At 39.7% G+C, this 27231-nt stretch overlaps 1 protein-coding gene across 1 annotated transcript in view; it reads left to right on the top strand.

Moving 5' to 3' along the window:
* Nucleotides 1–27231, top strand: part of GCM1 (glial cells missing transcription factor 1) — a 64361-nt gene that overhangs the window by 27939 nt on the left and 9191 nt on the right. The window contains exons 4-5 of the mRNA XM_044675347.1: nucleotides 19799–20051; nucleotides 24709–24821. Coding sequence (XP_044531282.1) covers nucleotides 19799–20051; nucleotides 24709–24821 — 366 coding nt within the window. The remainder of the gene's footprint in view (nucleotides 1–19798; nucleotides 20052–24708; nucleotides 24822–27231) is intronic.

The raw sequence follows: 27231 nt of genomic DNA, 5'->3' as shown, positions 1-27231 counted from the left end.
ATTACATTTAGTAAGATTTATTAAATTTAACTTGAAGCAAAAAGGGAAGCTAAAAGCCTAGAGTCAATAGGGAGCTCACCCAAGTCACTCAGTGGAAGAGAGAGCAAGGGAGGAACTTACAGAACTATATAAACAGCAGCATAAAGATGCAGGTAAATGAAAAGGGAAAAAGGAATTTTGGGATGGGGAAAGAATTCTGGGAGATAGAGTTTAAAGGTATAAAATTTCTAATTAATACACGTCCCAAAGCCTCCTTTTCTTCCTCTATAAATTAGGGTTGGAGATCATCAGACAATATATCTCCCAGGGCTGCTGGGAGGAAAACACTTTGTCAACTTTAAAGTGCCATAGAAATGTAAACTAGGACTGGATCATAGGATCACAGGTTTAAATGCAGAAGGAACCAGGACCGCTAAGTGGCACAATGGATAGAGAGCCAGACCTGAGTCAGGAAGATTCATCTTTTTGAATTCCTATCTGTCTTCAGATATCTGCTAATGGTGTGATCCTGGGCAAGCCACTTTAAATCTGCCTCAATTTCCTCATCTGTAAAAAACAAGCTAGGGAAGGAAATGGCAGACCATTCTAGTATCTTTGCCAAGAAAACTCCGAATAGGTTCACAAAGAATTGAATATGACTGAAATAATTGACAAACACAACAATAATGACACCAGGAGTCACAACAAAAATAATTCTATTCTGCCCTTTATAGATCAGACATGTGACTTCAGGGGTATAGGTCAGTGATGTTGAACTCAAACAGAAACAAATCCCTATGGGCTTAGAAAACCTCAAATTAACATTATCTATGTTGTATTATATTTTTTATTTATTTTGTTAACATGTACCAATTACATTTTTAAAAAATCCTTACTTTCTGTCTTAGAATCAATAAGTATATACTCCAAGGCAGAAGAGTGGTGAAGGCTAGGCAATTTGGGTTAAGTGATTTGGGCATGAAGTGTCTGAGGCCATATTTGAACCCAGGAGACTTCTGTCTCCAGGCTTGGCTCTCTATGATTATAATTAATTATAATATATTTTATATTATATTAACATATAATGAATATAATAATATATAACAATAAAATATATAACAATATAAAATAAAAAACAATATAATATAAAATTATTACAATAGCAACTGTGGATGTCTCATTTATTCACAACTCACCACAATTCAATTAAACAAATTTTTATTAAGCAACTACTGCCTGCAGATTGTAGAGCTGAGCGCAGGGAGATCAGAGTAACTCTACGTAACTAGCTCAAGGACCCAGATCCAGTCTGTAAACAGGGCCAATTTGTTGTCCCAAACTACAGACCTTCCTTTGAAGGATGAAATCCATAAAATATGACAGGAGTGATCAAATGGGAGACAGCCTCTAGAATACCATCCAGTGTTACAAAAAAATCACTTGACTTCATGTTCCAACATCAATATACAAAACCTGAAAGTTTTCTCAAATAGACAGATTTGCAAAATTTTAAAGTTTCTTTCCAATATGGAAAACCCAATGGAATTGTGTATCGGCTACAGGGGTGTAGGGGGTGGGGGTGGGAGTGGGGTTGGGGGAGAGGGAAAGAACATGAAACATGTAACTATGGGAAAATATTCAAAATTAAAATTTAAACTAAATAAATAAATAAAGTTTCTTTCCAAAATAGAATTTAAGTTTTGAAAACAAATAATTTGTTGTTTATAGGGAAGGTGCTGAAATTCCAAGAAAGAGCTAAATGCCCTCTGTTTTATCAGGGCGGTTACTTGAGTACAAATAAAAAATGTGACCTTCCAAAGCAGAGAGAGATGATAACATCCCTCTACCCTGGTTAGGTTGGGTACTACGATAGATCTGTCAACAAGGTTATGCATACAGCAATAAGATGGGACAAGCGTCACAGACTTGAAGGATTTTTATGTTTTCTGAGCATATGAGTTTTACTCCCCTAACATTTTTCCCCCATGAGTTTTTGAACTCTGTCTTGAGAATTCCATGTTGCTCTATTTTCATAGAAAATAATCCCCAAATAAAGAGTAACTAGGTGTGCCAGACCTGGAGATGGGAGGTCCTGGGTTCAAATTTGATCTCAAATCCTTCCTAGTTGTATATGATCCTGGGCAAGCCACTTAACCCCAATTTCCTTGCCCTCACCACTCTTCTGTCTTGGAGTAGACACTGCTGTGTGACCCTGGGCAAGTCACTTAATCCCAACTGCCTAGCCCTCACCCCTCTTCTGCCTTGGAACAGATACTTATTGATTCTAAGACAGAAGGTAAGGGTTTTAAAAAAAATAAAAAGAAGAAAAAAATGATCTCAAATATGGAGAAATTGCCCCATCCCAACTGTTAACTTGTTCCATATCAATTTTATTTTCTAATCCTTTCACATGCTTGATATTTCTCCTAAAATTCAAACTAGACCCAATATATTAGCACAGAGTATAAAAGACGGATTTCTGCCATCAGGATCTTTGATGCTACCCAAAAATATGAAGGCTACTTTCTTTAAAATAGCACATTTTTACCTACTCATGTTAAATTTGTGGCCTTGACCTACCCAAGTTTTACACAATCAATCTGTTGATAGAAGCATTACGGGCAGCTGGGTAGCCCAATGGATAGAGCATATTGATTCTAAGACAGAAGGTAAGGGTTTAAAAAACTGAAGCATTTATTAAGTGTCTACTATGTTCCCAGAGCCACTCCAGTTTGGGGAGGTACAAGTACAATGAATGATATAATCCCTGCCACAAGGAGCATACATTCTGATGGAGGCTGTTTTTTTTTTTTTTTAAATAATTTATCTTCTTCCACCGGCAAATCTGTCATATATGTTTCTATGAATCCAATAAAGTTCAGTGAAAAGAGTGCTAGGTTTGGAATCAGAAGACCTGGATTCCAAGCCTGGCTTAGCTGCTCACAAAAAAGCAAGTCACTCACTTGGCCTCAATTTCTCATCTGCAAAATGTGGGGGGTGGGGGGGAAGGGGGCTCCTTAAAATGACCTCTGAAGGTTCTGAAGGAAACAACCTGGTATCCAACTTGCCAAGCAAGGTCTTTTAGAAAAGCTAGCTCTCTATAGCTAACCTCTAGGGAGCTCCCATAAAGCCCCAGGCTCTTTACTTTTCCAACTCTATTTTGTGCAAAACGCCTCCTATTCCCTAAGCCAATTTAATGTGTCTATTTAGCTTTCCATTTCTACTCTCTTTTAAATACTTTTGCATGCACAAAGTTCAAATGCAATTGCTTCCTGCTTTGCCTAGTCTCATGCAGCAAGTCTCTCTAGCTTGGTTTTTCTCGTGCCCAAATTACAAACAGGCCTTCAATTAGGCAGGTTATTGTATATTTTCAGATCCAATAACCTTTGATTGTGGTACTTAGTAGAGTGACTTTGAAGCCCTGAACAAATTTCCTTCTCTAAAGTGAAAAACTAGAAGGAAAAATCTTTTTTCTTCACATCCTTTCCTCTCCTTTCTCCTCTTTCCCCCCTTCTTCCTCCCTTTCTTCTCTCCCTCTCTTTCTTTCTCTGTCCCTCTTTTTTCCCCTCTCTTTCTTCTTTCTTAATATCTCTCTCCATCTCTATCTGTCTCTTTCCTTTTCCTCTCTCTCTTTCTCTCTGACTCCTCCCTCCTTCTCTCTCGTTGCCCTTCTCTGTGTGTGTGTGTGTCTCTGTTTCTGTCTATTTCTCTCTCCCTCCATCTCCTTTTCCCCTCTCCCTCTTCCTCTCTCCCTTTTTTATTTCTCTCCTCCTTCTCCCCTCTCTTTCTGCCTCTCTATCTCAGTACCTCTATCTTTCTGTCTTCTTTGTCTCTCTCTCTTTCTGTCTCTTTATCTCTTCTTGTCACTCTGTATCCTGTCTTAATATCTCTCTCTTTCACTCTTATTCTTTTTTCTCTCTCTCTTTCTCTCTCTCTTTCTTTCTTTCTTTCTTTCTTACTTTCTCTCTCTATTTCTTTCTTTCTCTCTCTTTCTTCCTTTCTCTCTCTTTCTCTCTCTACCTTTCTCAATCTCACTCTCACTCTTCCTCTCTCCCCCTCTTTCTTTCTCTCTCTCTGTCTCTCTTTTCCTCCTCCCTGCCTCTTTCTTAATATCTCTCTCCATCTCTCTGTCTGTCTTTCCTTCTCTTTTTATCTCTTTGTCTTTCTGTCTCTTTCTCTCTTCTTGCCTCTGTATCTTCCTGTCTCAGCCTCTCTCTTTCTCCCTCCCTCCCTCTGTCTGTCCCTTTCCTTCTCTCTCTCTCTATCAGTGTTTGTCTGTTTCTCTCTTTCTCTTTCTCTCTGTCTCCCTCCCTTCCTCCCTCTCCTTTTCCTTCTCCCTCTTCCTTTCTTCCTCTTTTCTTTCTCTTCCCCCTCTCTCCTCTCTTTCTACCTATCTCAGTACCTTTCTCTTTCTGCCTCTGCCTCTTTGCCTCTCTCTGTCTCTCTCTGTCTCTGTCTCAGTATCTCTCTTTATCCTTCTCTGTCTGTCCTCTCGGGTTCTCCGGCTCCCTTTCTTTCTCCCTCTTTCTATCTCTGTCTCTTCCTTCCTCTCAACTCTCCCCCTCTTTCCATTTCCTTCTTCCTTATCTTTTTCAACTGAGGTTTTTAAAGAACAAAACAAAACAACTCCATCCCCACCCACTGGCCACCTGCTTTAAACAGAAAGGTTGCTGTGGCCATTGTGCAAACTCTCAGTAACAAAGCAGGGAGTACATATTCCTAAACTAACAGCCTGAAACATTTTGTTCCTAACCACTAGCCAGTTTTCAAATTAAACCCCAACCACAGAGACACAGAGAACCATTAACTCACAGCATTCCAAGGTCCGAGCAGGTTCTCTGCACTATGATTGGCTAAGTTTGAACTTGGTGTCTCCAGAGAGAGGCCAACCTGAAACTGGAAAGTGTGCAAAACAGGGAAAATAATGTTTGTACTACAATACAAAAATGCATGGTACATAGAGGAGAGAGGACTGAGCTCGCCTTAGGAAGACCAAGGTTCAAATGTGACCTCTGAGGCTTATTCCCCTTGTGGTACTAAGTGAGCCACTTGACCTCCCCAAGCCTGGGAGGATTCCAGAGGTTCATCTATTCATTCATCGACTCCATCAGTCAGGAGGGTTCCATCCCTCAGAGTCTCCCCTGTACCCCCACCCCAGTCCCCCAGGAAGCTGATCACAGGAATTCTGATTTAGGAGAGATCTCAGAGGCCATCTAGTCTCATCTATATCTACATCATCCCCACTGGATAGTATTCTTGTCGTCATTTTGACACTCGTGTTTGACATCTGAAGAGAATGCTGCCAAAATGGTCCATGAAAGTAGTCAAGTAGATTTTACTAAAATTAGCTGCTCTCAAATGCAAGAGGCTGGTGAGAAAAACGAGGCCTCGTTAACACCCTGGTGAAAAGCGTACTTCAGATAGTCAGTAAATGCTTAGCTGACTTCGAGGCAAAGACAAGCTTACATCCTGATCACCGAGATGCTGGTGGCTCTTTACCCTTTGCCCATCTCTCCATGGGAGTGGGGAGAGAGAGACAGAGACAGAGAGAGAGAGAGACAGAGACAGAGAGAGAGAGAGAGAGACAGACAGACAGACAGACAGACAGACAGAGACAGACAGACAGACAGAGACAGACAGACAGACAGACAGACAGAGAGACAGACAGACAGATAGACAGACAGAGAGAGACAGACAGACAGACAGACAGACAGACAGAGAGAGAGAGAGAGAGAGAGAGAGAAAGCTGCTCGTTGTCAACATCAGCATTTCTAGTTCCAGCAGGTGGCTATGGGTGAAGGTTGGGAGTTTTGTTTTGTTTTTTATTTCACCATAGAAGGGAGATGGAAAATTCCAAGAGGCCTCCTTGAGTCAAAGAATACTGAAAAATAATAATGACTAGAGAGGCAATATGGTGGAATGGATAACTAGCCAGCCTCAAAATCAGGACAGATCTGAATTTAAGTCCTATCTCCAACATATAGTGTCTAAATGGCAAGTTGCTGAACTTTTCAGCAACCTGGGCAACTCACTAAGGTCATAAGTTGTAGAGAAAATATGGATCCATATTGGGAGAGGGAATTTTCTTACTGGGAATACCCTATAATGAACTTATAGATCAAGACTAAAAAACAAACCAAAAAACTCTGCATACAAAAAAACAAAAACAAGTCCCCCCAAGCCCTAATAACTACTTATATTTGTATATCTCTCTGCAAAGATTTTCTCACAAGAACTTGGTGAGGAAGGTAATAAAAATATTAACATCCCCATTCTAAAGCTGAAGAATCAGACTCACCATCATGTATATACCTAGCAATTGGGGATTCAAACCTCTGCCTTCTAACTCCAAGTCTAGATCTCTTTGAATCACAGGTCCAATATTTACAATAGTTATAAGATACTGGGTAAGATACTTGACTTTCTTGGCCTCAGTCTGTCCATCTGTAACATGGGGAGAGTAACACAGGTCTGGCCTACCTTACAGAGTGACTGTGAGGAAAGCAGATGGGGTGAGAGCTTTAGTACCTTGAGGCATTGTTATAAAGAGGGGATAATATAGAATTTCCCAGGGCAAGTCATTTGGCATCTCTGGTTTTTTTCATGATTATGTCTACCATCAAAGGCTTTGCAGTTTGTTTGATGTGAAAGTAGGGTATTCTGGGGTGGGGTGTGATGTGTGAAGGAAAAACCCTTGGAATTTCTCTACTTAATTCTCAAATCCCACCTAGAGTCCCTTGTTTCTTAGGGGTGGGGTGAAGGAGATAAAGAAACAGGCAATAGGGAAAGAGTGGAAGGTGGACTCCCCTAGTCTGAATTGATTCTGGCTGAGCAAAATCAGAAGCTTCTTCAGCCCCTTCTTTCCCTGTTTCTCCCCACCCCTGCTCTCTGCATATACAATGCATGGGGTACTAGACCCTGCTTGGGTTGAGCAGAACCAAGACGCATCTGTCACTGTCTCTCCTAATTGGTTTGGGGGGATCGTATGGTTAGAGCCATAGTCCTGCCAGAGATGGTTTGAAGATGAAATTATCAAAAAATATTTCTGTGTATGGGGGGGAAGCGGGGGGCAAAGGGGAAAGTAGGAGCATGAGTCATGTAACTATGTTAAAAACGAATATTAATAAATGTTTTAAAAAATATTTCTGTGTTCTGACGTTAGCAAAAAAAAAAAAAAGCATGAAAATCAATTGTGGGCTAAAGGAAATTCTATCCTTTATTTAAAAAAAATCTTTTGGCAAGATCCTGCAAAAAAACAGTAGTGTTTCCAGGACAAATCCCCCTATTTCTCCGGACCCCAGTTTCCTCATCTCCAAATTGAGGGAATCAGACTAGATGACCTCACAATGTAGGGTCCTGTGCATTAATACAGTGCCTGTGAACCTCCCTTTCTAGAATACACTGGTTTCTGAAAAGTTGTTGGGAATTTTTGTGTAATTGAATATCTGAAGTGCATTGTGAGAATTTACTAATGGTAAATCTCTGTCAAGCAAATAATAATGTCTTACTGCTGCAAATGCTATATATTATTAAGATCTTGGTTTTTATGTATCCAATTTGCTTTAAATAGAACTTACATTTTGTTTATTTGGAAAGATTTTCTCTTTCCTTCAAGATCATAAACTACAGAGTAAGGGAGTATCCTCTGGCATAACCCTCTACTCTGTTTAATTAGATGGTAATCATTAGACTGTGAGCTCTTCATTAGACTGAGATCTGTGAGGTCAAGGATGTTTTTTGTTTGTTTATTTTATTGCCTTTCTTTGTATCCCTAGAATTTAGCTCAGTTCCTGGCATGTAGTAGGTGCATAATACATGCTTAATGATTTCATTTGATAAAATCACTGGTTTGGTTAAAAAAGTAGACGAAATTTAAGGTGTTGGGTAAAAACTAAGAAAAGAGAGAACATCCCATTCTCTTGCTTTGTTCTGGCCATCTCCTCAAAACAGGTTGTTGTTTTTTTTTAAATATATTCTTTGTTTCTTTTAATTCCTAACTGGAGTCATGGGTAACTTTTTGTTTTTCTTCTTGGTTAAGAAGTTTATTGTTTAAAAGAGACAATCTTAAGGTTTCCAAACTCCAAATCTGACTCACTTTCAACAATATATAATCAGATGGGTAAAGTAATCAGGGGTTTAATTATAGAGTGCTGGCCTCACTGTAATGATTCCCAAGTGATTTAAATTTCCAATTTAACTCAATTGGCATTTTTGACACTTGAGCCCACTGTAGCATAGAAATGAAAATCTCGTTTTTTTTCTTTGCCAGCTTCCTTTGGATTAACTTGGGCTACTTGTAGCAATATTATCTCTTACATGGATAACTCAAAGAAATATTCATTAAAGAACTCAAAGAGAGAGACAGTCAGGTAGATAGATAGACAGTGTTTGGCTTAGGAGACTGGGAGCTGACCTCAGTGTCAGGAAAAGCTGGGTTCAAGTCTCACCTCTGACTATATATATATATATATATACACACACACACACACACACACACATCACCTATATCATATAGGTGTATATTGTATCTATATCTATAAGGTATATATGACCTTAACGAAGTTGCTTAATCTCCCAGGGGAACTTCTTTAAGAATATTTCCCTTTTTTTGGAAAACATCTTTGACCACCACAAACTCTCTCCCTTTTGTTACAAATAGTCAAGCAAAAGGCATCAACACATGTATATCATATTCTGCACATCTATTCCGTGACTAAGAGTGGGACACATACTTTATCAGCCACCTTTTAAAGTAAAAAAAATAATGGCCACTTGAATTGACCAGAATTCAGTAGTCTTTCAAAGTTGTTTTCATTTATTTTTATTATATCCTCATATAAAAAGTTCTCCTGGTTTTTCTCATTTTATGCTGCATCAGTTCATATAAAACTTTCCAAGTTTCTCTGAACTCTGCATATTTGTAAGTTCTTACAGTCATCCTAGATCATAGATGTCCAAACAAAGGAGACCTTGGAAGTCATCTAGTCCAACTCTCTCAATCTTTAATTGAGGAAACTGAGACCCAGGGAGAATAAGTGACTTGCCTGAGGTCACCCAATAAAGCACCAAGGGTGGGATTTGAACTCAGGCCCTCAGACTCCACAGCCAGAGCTCATTCCACTGTGATAGACCACAATTTGTACTGCAATTCTTCAACGTTTTCAGTTGTTTGCTACAACAAAAAGTGCTGCGGTGTAATCTTTTCCTTTGACTTCTTTGGGTTGAGGTTGGTAAACTCTTTAACCATCCTCACCTGAGCTCACTTAAATTTCTATCGCTGCTGGACTCATTCTCCTTCTTCAGTCCTGTCATTCCTTGGCTCAGAAATCACTGATTCTTTACAACCCATCAGGAAAAGTTCAAACTGGGCAGCTAAGTGACATAGTGGATAGATAGAGTATCAGGTGTGGAGTAGGAAGGCTCGTCTTCCTGACTTCAGATTTGGCCTCAGACACTTACTAGCTGTGTGACTTTGGCTGCCAAGTCATTTAACCTTGTTTGCCTCAGTTTTCTCATCTATAAAATGAGCTGGAGAAAGAAATGGAAAACCAGTCCAATATCTTTGCAAGAAAACCCCAAATGGGATCACAGAGTCAGACACAACTGAATATCGGCAGCCACAAAAAGTTCAAACTACTTTGCTTGACATTCTTGGTCTTCCACAAATTGGTTCCAGTCTACATTTCCAGACTTAATCTCTTTCTCTTGCCCCCAATGTATGTTACATCTCAGCCACACTGGAATATTCTCTGATCCCCAAACATGCCTTTCACTTTACTGCCAGCTTCTCTATTAAAGGAAAAAAGAAATGGAAACAAGTATTTATTAAATGCCAACTATATAACAAACACTTTATAAAAAGTGTCACATTTGATTCTCAAAGCAACCCTGGGAGATAGGCTCCATTATTTTTATTATGATGATTTAATTTTAATTTAACTTAATTTAAAATAATTTAAATAAATTATTATTTATTTATCTATTATCTATCTACTATCTCAAACAAAGGTTAAGTGCCTTGCTCAGAGTCACACAGCTGGTAAGATTCGGAGACTGGATCTAAACTCGTCTTCCTGACTCCAGGTTCAATATTCTAGCCATTGCATTGCCTCATTGCCATTTTTTTTAAACTCTTGCCTTCTGTCTTAGAATCCATACGTATCTCTTAAGTAAGGGATAGACAACTGGGGTAAAATGACTTGTCCAGGACACCTCTGAGGCCAGATTCAAACCTCGGTGCCATTCTTAAAGGCCACTTTAAATGCCACTTCCTTCCTAAAGTCTTTCTCTGATATTCCCCAGTGGATAACCTTCCCCTCCTCAACCCTGATAAAAAATATCATTTTATACCTCTTTGGTGCATTTATAAATTACTTTCTGTTATCTGAATATGGATCATATTTCCTATCAGATTAGAGGATCCCCTGGCTATCAGGGCAGTCATCGTGTCTTATCTAAGCATTATACCTCTGTCAGTGACTAGCACACAGTAGGTACATTTATTTATTTAAATAAAAAAAAATTTAAACCCCTACCTTCCATCTTGGAGTCAATACTGTGTATTGGCCCCAAGGCAGAAGAGTGGTAAGGGTAGGCAATGGGGGTCAAGTGACTTGCCCAGGGTCACATAGCTGGGAAGTGTCTGAGGCAGGATTTGAACCTAGGACTTCCCGTCTCTAGGCCTGACTGAGCTACCCAGCTGCCCTCTACATCATAGGTATTTAAACTGAACTGTTGAATGTCCCCAGTAGGTCATCAGGCATGAGCCTAGATTGGAGGACCTCTATTGGGAAATGTGCCACCTCCCAATGCAACCTCCACAGTGAATGGACAGTTCTATTATTACAGAATATTTCCTTACATTGAATTAGGTCCACCATTTTGTAAATTCTATATATTGAATCCTCTATATTTTTGTCTTTGTATCTTCAGTATTTAACATACTACCTGGTGCAGAGTAGGAGCTAAATAAATGCTAGTCGATTAATTATGCTACCAGTCTCTGAGGTCAGACAGAATGAGTCTAATACCTCCTTCCAGAGAGAACTCTTCAAATATTTGATGATGGTGGTTATTTCCCATTTCTCTTCTCCAGGCAAATCCTATCATCTCTTCTTCCTTAGAGGTCATGATGGTCAGGACTCTCACTTCCCTGATCACTCTCTCCTGGATATAACTCAGATTTTCAAAGATCTTCCTAAAATGCAAGGTCCAAAGCTAGGTATAATATTCCACATGTGGCCCAACCAAGGTCAGAGAACAGCAGGACTATTGTGAGACTCATGTTGGACACTAATATTCTATGAATGGAACAAAAAAGAGCCAGGAAGTCCTCGGTTCAAAGCCCACCCTTACATATTCTGACTGTGTGAGTGTCCACAAGCCACTTAAACTCTTAGTGGCCTTGGGTGATTATCTAAGAAAGGGATTCTTGTTTTATTTTTTTTTTAACTGGTTGTATCTCATCCAGGCTGGAAGTATAGGGGGACCTCACAGGTCCTAACTTACTCCTTTTATCAAGGGAGCTTTGACTTGCTACCTTTCTGACTCACCTGGTTTGCCCATTTTTATGCAATAATAATGATAAATTAAAATACTTAGCAGTTATATAATGCTTTGCATTTTTAAAAAATCTTCATCTTCTGTCTTCATATCATTTCTAAGACAAAAGAGCAACAAGGGTTAGGCAATCAGAGTGAAACGACTTAGCTGAGGTCACACATCTGGAAAATATCTGAGGTCTGATTTGAACCCAGATCCTCTCAACTCCAGGCATGGCACTTTATCCATTGTGCTACTGTCCCTTTATATTTTGTTTTGAGGTTTAAAAAGTATATTACAAATACTCATTCATTTTATCCTCACAAAAAGAGGTGTTATTATTATCTCCATTTTACAGATAAGAAAATTGAGTCAGGCAGAAGTTAAATAACTTACCTGGGATCACATAGCTAGCAAATATCTGAGTCTGGATTTGAACTCGGGTCTTCCTGAGAGTAGCTAGATGGAACATAGTACTGGGCATAGAGTCAGGAAGACAAATCCAGCCTCAGTCACTTATTAGTTGGGTGACTCTGGGCAAGTCTCTTAAACCAATTTGCCTCAGTTTCCTTATCTGTCAAGTGAACTGAAGAAGGAAATGGCAAGCCACTCCAGTGTCTTTGCTAAGAGAACCCCAAATGGGGTCATGAAGAGTCAGACACTACTGAAATGATTGAACAATAGTAATTCCGCTTCTAGGAAACCCGGTGGCATATCCCATTTTCCCCCTCCCAGGAGTTCACCGTGTCAATTCTAAACAGTGCAGACACACAGTTGGCTTAGCTCACTGATGTTCAGAACTCCTCAGCTCAAGAGATCCTCCAGCCTTAGTCTCCAAGTACAACCCAAGACACGGATTCTTAATCTCTTGGTTCCCTCCCCAAGGAGTCTGTGGAAAGATTTCAGAGCATCCATGGATTTGGATGGGGAGAAAAATTATTGCTTGATTTTCTACTAGCCTCTAATTGAATTTTAGCATTTTCTTCAATTATTTTAAAAAAATTCTTCTGAGAAAGGATCCATAGTTTTCATCTGACTTCCAAAGAGGTCTTTGACGTACTTAACATGGTTAAGAATTCCTCCTCTAAGGATTGAACAGATAATATTTGTAAAATGCTTAGCACAATTCCTGGCATGTAGTAGGTGCTTAATAAATCCTTATTTCCTCCCTCTACCTCCTCTAATCTAAGACTATAAGTTCAAGATCTGTATTATCAGTGGAGGAAGTTTCACAGAAGCACAGAATTGAAGAGCTGGAAAAAATTTCCATGGCTATCTAGTCCTACTGAGTTTTCTCACCAGGTAAAACCATAATTTTGAACAGAGATAGACAGTCAGAGACAGAGACAGAGGCATAGAGATATACAGAGAATGACAGAGACTGAAAGACAGACAGAAATAGAGATTGCATTAACATTTTTCAAACTATTTTAATCACATTGCTGACATCTATTTAGTTTTCAACATCCTAAAATCCCAGATCTCTATTTTTCATGTTAAATGATCTCTAGTCCTTTCCCCTCTATCTGAGTCTTGTGCAATTGATTTCTTGGGCGTCGGTACAGGACTTTACTTTTTTCCAAATTAAATTTCATCATATGAAATTCAGCCCTTTCTCCTAACTTGTCATGATTTCTTCTCTCCCACCCCCTACAATAAACATTTATCAGACAACTAGCAAGGCAACATCCTAAGACCTTGGGGAAACAAAGATGAAAAATGGCAGTCTGTTTCCTCATAATCTTTACGGTCCTTGTGGTTCCTGATTCTAACGTTCAACATATTAGCTTTCTCCCTCAATTTTGTATAATCTATAGATCTGATATATGTGCTTTCCTCTAAACTTCCTTATAGCAATGTTGAACAAATTAAGAATGAAGACGGATTTCTGGGGCACTCTGCTAGAGACTTTCTTCACACTCTTGTTAATAGAGTAATCGTTACTTTTTGGTCCAGCCTCTTTTCTTTAGCATTTTCTATAACCTCTTTTCTGACTCTGCTGCATTTAATTACCTATTCTAATATCTATATGTTAACCATCTTTCCCTAGGTAATTTTAATATAATTAGCATCTTATTCTAAATGATTAGTAATTTTTATATTTTTAATCTGCATTGTTACTTCTAAAAATAGAAAGAATGAAGACATAGAATTCTGTCACAGGGAAACCAGAGATCTAATTTGGATTTTAGATGGTGGGGAAAGATGGAAAGGAAGGGAATAAGAGAGAATGGATGAGAAATGTGTGAGGTGTACTCCCAAGCAATTTGCTTCCCTTTCAAAGGAAGAAAGTGGGATTAACAGTTTCTTCCCTGAGAGAAACATGGGGTATTAAATAATAACAGAGGCAGCAAGGTGGCACAGCAGATAGAGTGAGGAAGACTCCTCTTCATGAGTTCAAATCTTGCCTCAGACACTTACTAGCTCTGTGACCCTAGGCAAGTCACTTAACTTTGCCTCAGTTTCCTCATCTGTAAAATGAGATAAAGAAGGAAATGACAAGCCACTCCAGTATCATTGCCAAGAAAACCCTGAATGACATCACAAAGAGTCAGACTCAACTAAAATGACTAAATAAAAATGAGCAGTAATAAATTGGGCAAAAGCTTATAATTGAATAGACAACTCTAATCCCTGAATCACAGACTTAGAGTTGAACAGCACCAAATCGAACATCTAGTCCAACCTCTTCTGAAAGCTCTAATTCCCCTCTATGACACCCTGAGCAAGAAAGCAGGCAACCTCTGTTGGATGACTCCCAGAGACAGGGAATTCACTACCTTCTGGGACATCCCAGTCTACTTTTGGTTGGCTCTCAGTTCTAGGGAATTTATCTTCCCAGAAGATTCCCTGAATCCGCCTGGTTTCCACTCACTCTCTTGGGTAACTTTCCATTGTTACCACCCGGATAGAATGAAGGGAATTTTTCTGTGAAACATCTATCCTTTAATTCATGGTTTTCTTTTCTAACCTATCTGCTGTTCTAACACAAAGGTTCTTTTTTTCTTCTAAAATTTTATTTTCTGTCTTAGACTTGATACAGAGTATCAGTATCAAGGCAGAAAAGCAGTAAAGTCCAGGCAATTGGAGTCAAGTGACTTGCCTACATAGCTAGACAACGTCTGAGGCTAAATTTGAACCCAGGACCTCCTGTCTCTAGGTTCAGCATTCTATCCACTGAGCCAATGCCAAAGGTAGCAATTGTAAGAAAATTTTCCTTTTTTTTTCTTTTTTAAATTGCAATGCTAAATAATCTCTGAGAATATTTAGCACTGCAATTTAAAAAAAAAACAACAAAAACCTCTCACTTCCCATTTCTCAGGTTATGGAATATCTAAGGGTAGCTAGGTGGCATGGTGCATGGTGGAAAGAATGTTGAGCCCAGAGTCAGGAAGACCTGAATTCAAATCTGGCCACACACACTTAACTAGCTGTGTGACCCTTGGCAAGTCACTTAACCCTATTTGCCTCAGTTTGCTCCCCTAGAAAATGAGCTGGAGAAGAACAGGACAAACCACTGTAGTAGTTTTGCCAAGAAAACCCCAAATGGAGTCACAAAGAGTCAGACAGGACTGAAATGGCCAAAATGAGGTATTTGTACATAGTTTAGATAAATAACAGAGCTATAATCTGACATCACATAATTAACTTGACAACTTTTAGTAGTCTCTTCTACTTTAGTAGTCAGTTAGCTGCTTCTCCAATCTTGGCTTCATAAGACTATATATTTAAAGCTGAAAAGGACTTTAGAGCCCCTTTATTTTATAAATGAGGAACCTGAAGTAAATTTCAGAGCTGTAATTTGTAGCTGGGTCCTTTGAATCCAAATCTTCTACTCTTTCCATTATGCTAATCTTTCTTCCCTGTCATTGAATTTGAGCCAAAAGGGATGTTAGAAGTCATCTAAAAACATCATTAAACACCTAATAAGGCATCATCCTAAGCACCGGGGAAATAAAAACTCATTTTACAGATGGGGAAACTGAGTCTCAAAGATGTTGAGTGACTTGTCCAGGGTCACATAGGAATTAAATAAGAACAAAGATTCAAATTAAGGTACTTCTATCTGACATTTTATACGTCTCCTCCCTTTTCCCTGCCTTTCTTACTGATCTTTCTACCCCTAAGCATATGCAGGAATTCTCTCTCATTTTACCAGATTCACCCTCCTTTTCTGCCTAACCTCCAGGTCCAATCACTGAGCTGCAAGTTGAAACTGCCTTTCTTGCCCACTCCCTGAACTCCAACTCACATATAATCCCCTAGACGAGTGATTCCCAAAGTGGGCGCCACCACCCCCTGGTGGGTGCTGCAGCGATTCCAGAAGTGGTGATGGCCACAGGTGCATTTATCTTTCCTATTAATTGCTATTAAAATTAAAAAAAAATTAATTTCCATAGCACTAAGTAATATTTTGTCTGGAAAGGGGGAGGTAGGCCAAAAAAGTTTGGGAACCACTGGGCTAGACTCTGCTCACAGAAATTTCCTTACTAGCCTTTTCTCCATTGCCCAGGCTTAGGGAGTGGAAAATTTCATTCTTGCTGTGAATTAAAAACAAAACAAAACAAAGCAAAACATCGGATGGTAATGGACATTCCTCAGACAAGGACCACTTCCTCTGATCCCAAGAATCTCCTTTTTATCAGCTTCACCTGGATTCTTCTTTCTTTCTGATGATTCAGACTCTCCAAAAGCTCGTTTTGTTTTTGGTATTTTGCAACTTCCCACCAATGCACTCCCTTGTCATCTTCCTGTTCCAGCAGGCCAACTCACATATTTAGGAACCTTCCTTCAAAGTGCCCACTTTGGTCTCAGCATTCTTTACCCCTCACAGCTTTAAAATTCTAGAAACCTCACATCTATGTTTGGCCCCCCTGAAACCCCTGGCATCCCATCGGTAACGAGACTTTGGTTGTTGTTGTCCAAGTATGAGTCTGAAGAGATGGTCACTGAAGCTTGTTTTATCTTTGGGATTCTGTCATTCGTCATCTGGTGCTGGTTTTAATTCTGATCAGAACTAGAATTAACCATAAACCCGAGGAAGCCTTTGGTCACCCTCTAGCCCCATTCTCTACCACACATTGGATGCCGACTCTTTTCTTTCTATCATTAAGCCCTGGATTCCACCCTAGTGGTTTCTGGATGCTGCATTTTCTCCGTTAGATCCCCTCAGAGAGTCTGGGTCATTTGGTCATGCCATTACAAAAGCTTCACCAGCCTGGACTGCCAGGGAGGATGCTGGTCTCTCCCTCCTCCACTGCATCTCAGCAGCTTTAGAGGAAACATATTTCCTCAGGCTCATGCTTCTCGTGCTCAGACGCAGGGGGATGATCAAATGTAGGCCAGGCTTGCCTTGTGGAAAAGCAAAATTCTTGAGTAAGGCCTTCTTCATTATTGCCCTTTTTTAAAATGAAAAATGGGAAACCTAGTCTATGTGTTTTGTCTACACATTGCCAAACACTCAGATAACTGGTAAAGTATAGGCACAGCCTAGTATTGCCAACTGGGAGAATGTGACAGCTTCTCACTATGCAGAATGGGTCAGATTGCCTCAGTTCTGCACCAATGAAATCCAGCAAACATTTATTAAGGATTTGCTAAGAGTACAGAGCAGCTAAGTGTAAGATACCATGGATAGAGCACTGGGCTTGGAGTCAGGAAGACTCATCTTCCTGAGTTCAAATCTGGCCTCAGACACTTAGTAGCTATGTGACCCTAGGCAAGTCACTTCACTCTATTTACCTTAATTTCTCACTTATAAAATGAGCTGGAGAAGGAAATGGAAAACCACTCCACTATCTTTATCCAAAACCCCCAAATGATGTCAGGAAGAGTTGAGCACCAGTGAAATGACTGCACAGCAAATGGGCGAAGCAAGACAAAACAGAGATGAATACACACTTACCATGAATGAATAAGTCCATATCAAACAAGATGATGAGCAAAGGCTGATGCAGGGGAGAGGGAGAGTTAGGATAGGAATGGGAGAAGAAGGGGTAAATGACCCTTTCCCACTTGACTTTTAATGTCAATAGCACCAGAAAAATAGTTATTCTTTGGCAAAGAATTGGTGCCAACCTTGTGTAAATAGCTATTTCCAATCAAAATCTAGCACCTTACACAGAATTACCAAACATTAAAATTGGAAGGAACCTCTGGAGAGCCCCAAATCCACCTTCTTGATTTACAAATGAAGAAGAGGTCACATGGCTAGTGAGGTTGAAAGAGCCAGAACTCCAAAATTAAGTCTTTCAAATCCAAGTCCTAATATCATTAAACTATACCTTGATTTTTTTCATGAATTATGTCTTATTTTTTTGTCTGTTATTTTTGAAGGCTGTGATATTGACAGGCCAGAAGGAAAGGAATAAACTTTCTTTGGAAGAATGGAATGGAGCTCAGGCCTCTAAGGGACATTTCTTGCACATAAACTCACCAAATTTTTGTTTCCCCACTCAAGGCCCGATGGTCAGTACAGAGAAGAGAGGAGTGGGACTGAGATAGTGAGGGAAGAGGAGATCACTCTCTATTAGGATCATTTGAACAAACTGGGAATATTTACCCTGGAGAACTAGAAGAAAGATAGTGCTTGACGTGAGAGCTGTCTTCAAATAATTGAGGGGCTGTCATGTGGAAGAGGGATTAGATTTGTTCTGCTTGGCCTCAAAGGGCAGAACCAGGAACAATGTGTGGAATTGCATAGATGCAGATTTCATCTCCACTGAAAGAAAAGAAGGAAGGAAGGAAGGAAGGAAAGAAGGAAGGAAGGAAGGAAGGAAGGAAGGAAGGAAGGAAGTATAATGTGGAAGTGTCCTAGAGGGATGTAAGAAGTTTAACCCACCTAGGAACTCCACAGGGCCAAGTAAGCACCAAACCCTTTGGTTANGGAAGGAAGGAAGGAAGGAAGGAAGGAAAGAAAGAAGTATAATGTGGAAGTGTCCTAGAGGGATGTAAGAAGTTTAACCCACCTAGGAACTCCATAGGGCCAAGTAAGCACCAAACCCTTTGGTTATGAAACAAAGTTTATTTTAACAAAAAAGGATAAGGGGAACTGATAGGTATGACCCCGACACTCTTCAAGCTACCTCCATCCAGCTCCTAAGTCTCCTTGCTTAAGGAGAGCCTTCTGTTCTTTTTGCCTTACCTACACCTCCTTATGCTATCTAAAACCCTTTCCCAGGCTATCTGACTTAACCCTAATCCTCCCACCAGTAATTAATAAAGAAAGAAAGGGAAGACCTCTGGGTTTGGCTGCTGTACTAAGTAACTCAACGTTATAGATGGAAAGCTTTGAATTACCTTAGCCAATAGGAATTCTGGTAGATAGATCACTGCCAGATGAAGACTGATCTCAGGGAAATTATTTTCCTCCAAGCAAACCCTCTACCTGGATGTCAAAGATTTTCTCCACAAAAATCCTGACTTTCCAAGGAGAATCTCTTAGAGCAAAACTCTTCCTTCAATTTGAAATTGTAGGCAGAGACAAAAACCACTCACAGCTCAGATCAAATCCAAGAAGGAAGTGAAGTTCAGTTATTTTCAGTACCCATAATTCCTTTCTTACCCACAGTCCTTTCCCAGGACTTATCTCAAAATTCCCTTCTTTCCACTAACCCTAGAACTATATTCCTATGGATGAAAGGAAGGAAGGAAGGAAATAAGGAAGGAAGGAAGGACAAGGAGGAGAAGGAGAAGGAGAAGGAAGGAGAGAAGGAAAGAAGGAAGGAAGGAAGGAGGGAGGGAAGGAAGGAAGGAGGGAAGGAGAGAAGGAGGGAAGAAAGGAAGGAAGGAGGGAAGGAGGGAAGGAGAGGAGGGAAGAAAGGAAGGAAGGAAAAGGAGGAGAAGGAGAAGGAGAAGGAGGAGAAGGAGAAGAAGAAGGAGAAGGAAGGAAGGAGAGAAGAAGAGAAGGAAAGAAGGAAGGAAGAAAGGAAGGAAGGAGGGAAGGAAGGAAGGAAGGAAGGAAGGAAGAAAGGAAGGAAGGAAGGAAAGAAGGAGGGAAGGAAGGAAGGAAAGATTTCTTTATATTCTAAAACAAGTACATGGTTCTTAATTCATAGATTCTCCATAGTTGAAGTAAGACCTGGGTCCAAAGGTCTCCCTCCCACCACCTCCCAGAGTTCCTGAGTAAAATAACATAAAATTCATGTTCATAGTCCCTTCTGTGATGGATGATTCTGTTTTCTAGTTTGTATATGTGTGTGTGTGTGTGTGTGTGTGTGTGTGTGTGTGTGTGTGTGTTTTCTTTTACTTTAATTAACATTCTTGGAGTTCTTATCAGGATGTCAAAACAACCGACTGGTTTCAGGAATGGCCAGATTCCTATGTGAAGCACATCTACAGTTCAGAGGACAGGAACGCTCAGAGGCACCTGAGCAGCTGGGCCATGCGCAACACCAACAATCACAACTCCCGCATCTTGAAGAAGTCCTGCCTGGGAGTGGTTGTTTGCAGCCAAGACTGCTCTGCCGAGGAGGGAAGGAAGATCTATCTGAGGCCAGCCATCTGTGACAAAGCCCGGCAGAAGCAGCAGAGTGAGTCCAGGGGCCTGCCCACCCTCACACCCTAGCTGGCATTGGTTCAAATGCTGCTAGACATGTCTCATTCTAGAGTTTTGCCATAATGCCATCTTTGGGGCCTCACCACCAAATGTTTTTTAATACCCAAACAAGGGACTCCTTCTCAGTGATGATTATGTGATAGGACTGGTGGGTTACTGAAAGGCCCTCCTTATCAAAAAATAAGAATGTAGATTCAAAGCTGGAAAGAAATTTAGTGATCATCTCATCTAAACGCCTTCTTTTGCAAATGAAAAAAGGCCAAAGAAGGCACATGACTTGCCTTAAGTCATAAAGCAAGCAAGTGACAAAGCTAGGAGCTTCCCCCACCAGTTTGCTCCATTAGAGCCACTTCTTTAGATTAAGAAACTGTCTCTAGAAGGCCTCTATTAAAAGTCAAGTATGTTACCAGGAGGAAAACATTCATTACTAAATTAACACAAGAGTTTATTAGATTCTGTGCCTGAAGTCTTGGAAACAATGTCTCTGAGGGAATGAGGGGAATACAGGAAAGTAAATTCTTTAATTTTTTTCTTAAGAAAAACATTTTTTTTGATTAACATACATTTTATCTTATTTCTCTCTCCCTTCTCCCTAATTAGGAGGAGGAAAATCCCTTGTAAACAAATATGAATAGTAGAGCAAAATGAATCTCAGAATTGACTGTGTTCAAAAAATGTAGGTCTTGTTCTACACTTGGAATTGATGACTGCTCTGTCAGGAGATCTCTATCATGTTTTATCATCATTTCTCTGCCATCATGATTGGTCATTGCTTTGATATGAGTTCTTTTATTTGTCTTTACACTGTTATTGTTTCTTGTATAAATTGTTCTCTTGTTTCTGCTTTCTTCTCTCTGCATAGGTTCATACAAATCTTCCCAGGTTTCTCTGAAACTTTCCCTTTTATCATGTTTTATGGTACATGAGTTTTTCATTACATTCAAATTCCATCTGGTCTTTTCCCAGTAGATGGGTAGCCCCTTAGTTTCCAAGTCTTTGCTACTACAAAAAGAGTTATTCAACAGGTGAATTCGGATAGGGACAAGGGCAGGTACCCCTGTCAACTAAAGTCTCTGTTTAGCTGGAATCCCCAATATTGGAAATCATGATAAAGTCAGGTGCCAGTGTATTTCATTTTTTAAAAACCCTTACATTCTGGCTTAGTATCACTTCAAAGACAAAAGAGCAACAAGGGCTGGGCAATCAGGGTTAAATGATTTGCCCAGGTTCACACTAGATTTGAACCCAGATCCTCCCAACTCTAGGCCTGGTGCTCCATCTACTGTGCTAACTAGCTGCCCTTAGTGTATTTAGTTTTAAAGTTATTTACTAAACCAACCAGCACCATAAAATGTCTAGTTAAAATGCCATAAATCATTTTAAAACAAAAAAAGTCAACAGTGTCAGATTGGCCAGATAGCTGGCCTCAAAGACAAAAAGATCCAGGTTCAAGACCTGCCTCTGACATGTACTAACATGACCTTAGAAAAGTCATTAATCTCTCAGTACTGGGAAAGACTGAAAGAAAAAGAGGGCAGTCAATTGAAAGCCAGGCATAGAGATGGGAGGTCCTGGGTTCAAATCTGACCTTGCATACTTCCTAGCTCTGTGACCCTGGGAAAGTCACTTAACCCCCATTGCCTAGTCTTTGCTGCTCTTTCTGTCTTGGAACCAATACACAGTATTAATTCTAAGATGAAGGATAAGGGTTTAAACAAAAAAGGAGGAAGGGGACAGCAGAGGATGAGATGAATAGATAGTGTCATAGAAACAATGAACATGAACTTGGACAGACTTTGAGAGACAGTGAAAAAAAGTAGAGCTTGGCACACTATGGTCTATGGGATTACAAAGAATAAGACGCAACTGAATGACTGAACAAAAACAAGTCCCAAGCTCTTCTCTTAGATCAGTGATTCTCAAAGTGGGTGCTACTGCCCCCTGGTGGGTGCTGCTGCGATCCAGGAGAGCGGTGATGGCTACAGGTGCATTTATCTTTCCTATTAATTGCTATTAAAATTTTTTCAAATTAATTTCCAGGAGGCTAAGTAATATTTTTTTCTGGAAAGGGGGTGGTAGGCCAAAAAAGTTTGGGAACCACTGGCTTAGACTATAAATTGAAGAGCTGTTGCTAATCTGTGTTGGTAGAAGGGTTTCTTGCAGGGAATTCACTAAACAATGAAATAAAAGGTCCTGTCTAAAATACAAAATGCAAAGATTTTTGGCCTGGCTGGATCATGCCTTGGCAAGGTAGAAAACCAAGGAAATGAAACCCCTTTTTAAGAAATGCTCAACTCCTTCATCACCCTCAAACTGAAAACTGGTGGCATCCAGTAGTCTGCTCAAGGCAAACTATGGACCTTTTCTTTGGTTGCTCACACAACAACATAACCTGTTCCTATGAGATTCTGAAATGCCCCATTATGCCCTTGGAGCTGGAGGGACCTCAGAGGGTCATCAAGCTAAACCTAATCATTTTGTAGATGAAAAACTAAAGCCCATAGAGGTTAGGTGACTTGCCCAAGACCAAACAGATGGTAAATAATAGTTGGGATTTGAACTTCAGGGTCTCTGACATGAAATCTAAGCAGAATGGGACAAACATTGAACTGAGTCAAGAAACATGGGCACTTGTCTTACTTTTGCCATGTCCTAGCTGGGTGACTTTGGGAAAGTCTTTGGTCTATAGTTCTATTGCCTGTTAAAATGAAGAGTTCAAACTAGATAAGGAGTTCTTAACCTAAGGGTTCACAGGTTCCTTGATAGAATGACTTTGAATGAGGGAAAAAAATACATATATATCCTAATTTCACTAACCTATAACTGAAATGTAGCATTTCCTTCAATAGAAGTTATAGAAAATTTAATCTCACAAGGAGTGAATAGGCTTCCCAGGACAAGATAGGGTACAGGATATAAATAAGGTTTCGAGCCCTTGGACTAATGGATCTCTTAGATGACCTCTCCTAGCTCCAACAGTCTATGATTTGGGTCCCTGTTGGGTTAGAGAAGTTTTTGACTAAGAGCAGTCATATGGCATTTAACCTTCCTAATAATTTCACTGACTTGACCATGGCTATTGGCAGTGAATCTATAAGTAAAACTTTGAAAAAAGGAAAGTTGAAGCCCAAATATTTCCTTTCCCTAGCCCCCTCCAACCCACAAGGGGTGCCATCTTCCTAAGTTCCTAAACCAATAAATAGTCCTTATGCCTGATCCCCATGAAAACTTATCCTCAAAAAAGGACTGGAAAACCCTCATTTATCTTGCACTGTGACATTTAGTCTCTGGATTATTTCTCTAGGGGCATTTGTATTCTAAGACATATCTTTAATTGTGGTATAAAAGGATTTTGTTATGAATAATGTGGAAATAGGTATTGAGTGTTAATATATATATAACCTAGTGGAATTGCTTGTCAACTCCTGGAGGGGAGAGGGAAGAGGGGAAGGAGACATCAATCATATAACTTTGGAAAATTTTATGTGTAAATTTGTTACCAGAATAAAATAAAGATATGTTTTTACCATCTTATTTTTTATTTTTCAAAAAATATATGTGTATATATATATATATATTTTTTTTTCCATGTTTACATGATTCATTTTCTTTCCCTCCCCTCTTCACTACTCTTCCCAGATCCAATAAGCACTTCCACTGGATTATACAAATGTTATCACTTATACCTATTCCCATGTTATTTATTTTTGCAATAAAATAATCTTCTAAAACCAAAACCCCAAATCCTATACCATATAAACAAATGATAAGTCATATGTTTTTCTTCTGTGTTTCTACTCCCACAGTTTTTTTCTCTCAATGTGGATAGCAGTCTTTCTCATAAGTCCCTTGGGATTGTCTTATATTAGCAAAGTCCATTACATTGTATTGTTCCACAATGTTTCACTTTCTGTGTACAATGTTCTCCTGGTTCTGCTCATTTCACTCTGCATCCGTTTATGGAGGTTCTTCCAGTTCATATAGAAATGAAATGGTTCATCATTCCTTACAGCACAGTAGTATTCCATCACCATCATACACCACAATTTTTTCAGCCATTCCCCAATCAAGGGACATCCCCTCATTTTCCAATTTTTTTGCCACCACAAAGAGTGCAGCTATGAATATTTTTTATAAACATAATTTTTTTAAAAAAGGATTTTGTTTTCTAGTAACAGAATTTCATGGATCAGGGAGCAATGAGGAGGGATGCTTAGATACACTCTGAAATTATACCAGGTAGGTAGCTCTTTACTCTCTCATGAGAGGCAATAAAACATTCAAGTGAATTTGGACTCAGGATACTTACTACCTGTGTGAACCTAGGCAAGTCACTTAAATCCATCTGAGCCTCAGTTTCTATCACTGTAAGAAGAAGTGAGAGAGAGACTAGTTGACCTCCGACATCCCTTCTGGCTCTGAATCTAAGATTCTACATGATGATGACATATGGAAGGGATCATTAACCTTGAAGGATGGGGGTTGTCAGATATCTAAAAACATTTTGAAATATTTCCAGCCTTTTAGGGAGGAGAAATTAAATATCAGGAAGAACACAAACCCAACTCAGAATCAGATGGAGGGAAGGTTGGCCCTTCCCTGCTTAATCATCTCAGTTTTCTTTTCTGCAGGAAAACGATGTCCTAACTGTAATGGGCCTTTGAAGCTCATTCCCTGCCGTGGCCACGGGGGCTTCCCTGTCACTAACTTCTGGAGGCATGATGGACGGTTCATCTTTTTTCAGGTTTGGTTAAAAATAAAAGCAGCAATAGCCAGAAAAGGGAACTTAATATCAGTATATTAAGAAAATATAAAACAGGGAGTTTAAATTAGATTGTTGAATAAACACAGTCAAGATCCTGTTAGGAATGGCAATCGAGCAGAGGATGATATATACAGTCAGTCAACAGTGTAGGATGATGGAACACAAGCCAGACTTGGCACCAGAAAACGGTTCATGTGTCCAAGTTCTGCCACTTGCTAATACCATGACCTTGGGCAAGTCACTTAATTCTCTGGACTTCCCCAGTTTTCTTCTCCTTCTAGTGGGCATAATAACCCTTTATTCCCCTCACAGGATTGTATGGCTCAAGTGAGATAAAGTAAAAACATTATAAAAATACTTATAAAGGACTCTATCAGTATAAGCCATTATTCTTGTGGTGAGAGGCAGAGGAGTTTAGAGATAATGAGCCCTCCAAGCTGGTGCACACAGAAATATTCCTCTCATGTTTAATGTGCAGATTAATACAAGTTTACCGCTCTATAATGCTCTAAGATTTCCAGACTTGTTCCCAACAGTCCTGAGAGGTAGTTAGCAAAAACAAGAGTCTATTCTTCAGTTTGTTAAAGAAGTCTGAGAGGTTTTAGACTGAGATCTCCCATCACTTTACTCTGAAAGGAATCCCAGGTTCGAATCTTCTTGGTGATATGCTATAGGAAATTCTAAGACTAAAAATTCTAAGTGGGTTGTCATTTGGCATCAAGAATAGATTATTTTCATACTAGGAGATAAAATTTTAGGTCAAAACTAAGGAAGAAAAATTCTTGGGTTAAGCAATATGTCCCCAGGATAATCTGCTGGTGAACTGGTACAGTCAGCTTTGAAATGACTAAGCAATAATTACAGTTAGAAGTGATGCTGAGGACAGCTGGATGTCTCAGTGGATTGAGAGCCAGGCCCAGAGACAGGAGGTCCTGGGTTCATATCTGGCCTTGGACACTTTCTAACTGTGTGACCCTGGGCAAGTCAATTAACTCCCCTTTCCTAACCCTTACTGCTCTTCTATCTTGGAACCAATACACAGTACTGATTCTAAGATGGAAGGTAAGGGTTTTAATTAAAAAGAAAGAAAGAAAGAAAGAAAGAAAGAAAGAAAGAAAGAAAGAAAGAAAGAAAGAAAGAAATGAGTTTACTGGGGGCAACTAGGCAGCTCAGTGGATTGAGAGCCAGGCTTAGAGATGAGGGAGTTCTGGGTTAAAATCTAGCCTCAGACCCATCCTAGCTATGTGACCTTATGCAAGTCACTTTATCCCCACTGCCTAACCCTTTACCACCCCATCTGCCTTGGAACCAATACATAGTATTGATTCTAAAATGGAATGTAAGGATTAAGAAATAAAAAAGAAGTGAGTTTTGTTGAAATAATTCAGGAAAAGTAATAGAAGACTATTGGATGTCTAGGCTACTTGGTTCTTTTCATAGGGGTAAAAACAAAGGAGGATTGGTTGCTATCTTGGGATTGGCAGATAGTTGAGGGAAGCTAAGTGATGCAGTGAAAAGAGTGACAGGCCTGGAATCAGGAAGACCTGAGTTCAAATTGGGACTCAGACACTTACTAGCTATGTAACCCAGGATAAGTCACTTAACTTTGTTTACCTCAATTTCCTTATCAGTAAAATGAGAAGGAAAATAGCAAACCCCTCTAGTTAAAAAAAATTTCCGAAATGGGATCATGAAGAGTTGGACAAAAATAACATTTATGTAGCATTCTGCAAAAGGTTTTTGGACTCGTAATCTCATTACTCCCCATTTTACAAACAAGGAAACAGACCACCCACCCTCTGCTTGGAGACCCCCAAACAGGGGGGACCAACCAGCCCATCCCGCTTTTGAACAACTCAGAATGTTAGGAAATCTTTCTGACATCAAAGCTCTATTGGTGGCTTTGCAGCTTCTATCTATCACTCTCAGTTCTGTCCCATGGGTGGCCCAGTGGATAGAGCACTATGTTTGGAATCAGGAAGACTTATATATGCCCGAGTTAAAATCTGACCTCCAACACTTATTAGCTGTGTGACCCTGGGCAAGTCACTTAACTCTGTTGCCTTAGTTTCTTCATCTGCCTAATTGAGCTAGAAAAAGAAATGGCAAACCACTACATTATATTTGCCAAGAAAACCTCAACTGGGGTCATGAAGAGTCAGACACAACTGAAATGACTAAACCACAATCTGTCCCATGACACTAAACAGAACAAGCCTAATCTCTCCTTTGCTCAATAGCCCTCCAGATATTTCAAGTCAATTGTCATATCCCCCTTAAATCCTCTAAGCTAAATATTCCTTCCTAGGTTAAATATTTCCCATTCCTTTAACCGATTTTCTTTTCCTTTCTCCTCCCCTTCTCTCCCCTTCCCTCCTCTCCCCTCCCC

The sequence above is a fragment of the Gracilinanus agilis genome, chromosome 4 (assembly GCF_016433145.1).
Source record: "Gracilinanus agilis isolate LMUSP501 chromosome 4, AgileGrace, whole genome shotgun sequence".
NCBI classification, from domain to species: domain Eukaryota; kingdom Metazoa; phylum Chordata; class Mammalia; order Didelphimorphia; family Didelphidae; genus Gracilinanus; species Gracilinanus agilis.
The sequence above is the reverse complement of the archived record's forward strand: the minus strand, read 5'-3'. Positions and strand labels throughout refer to the sequence as shown.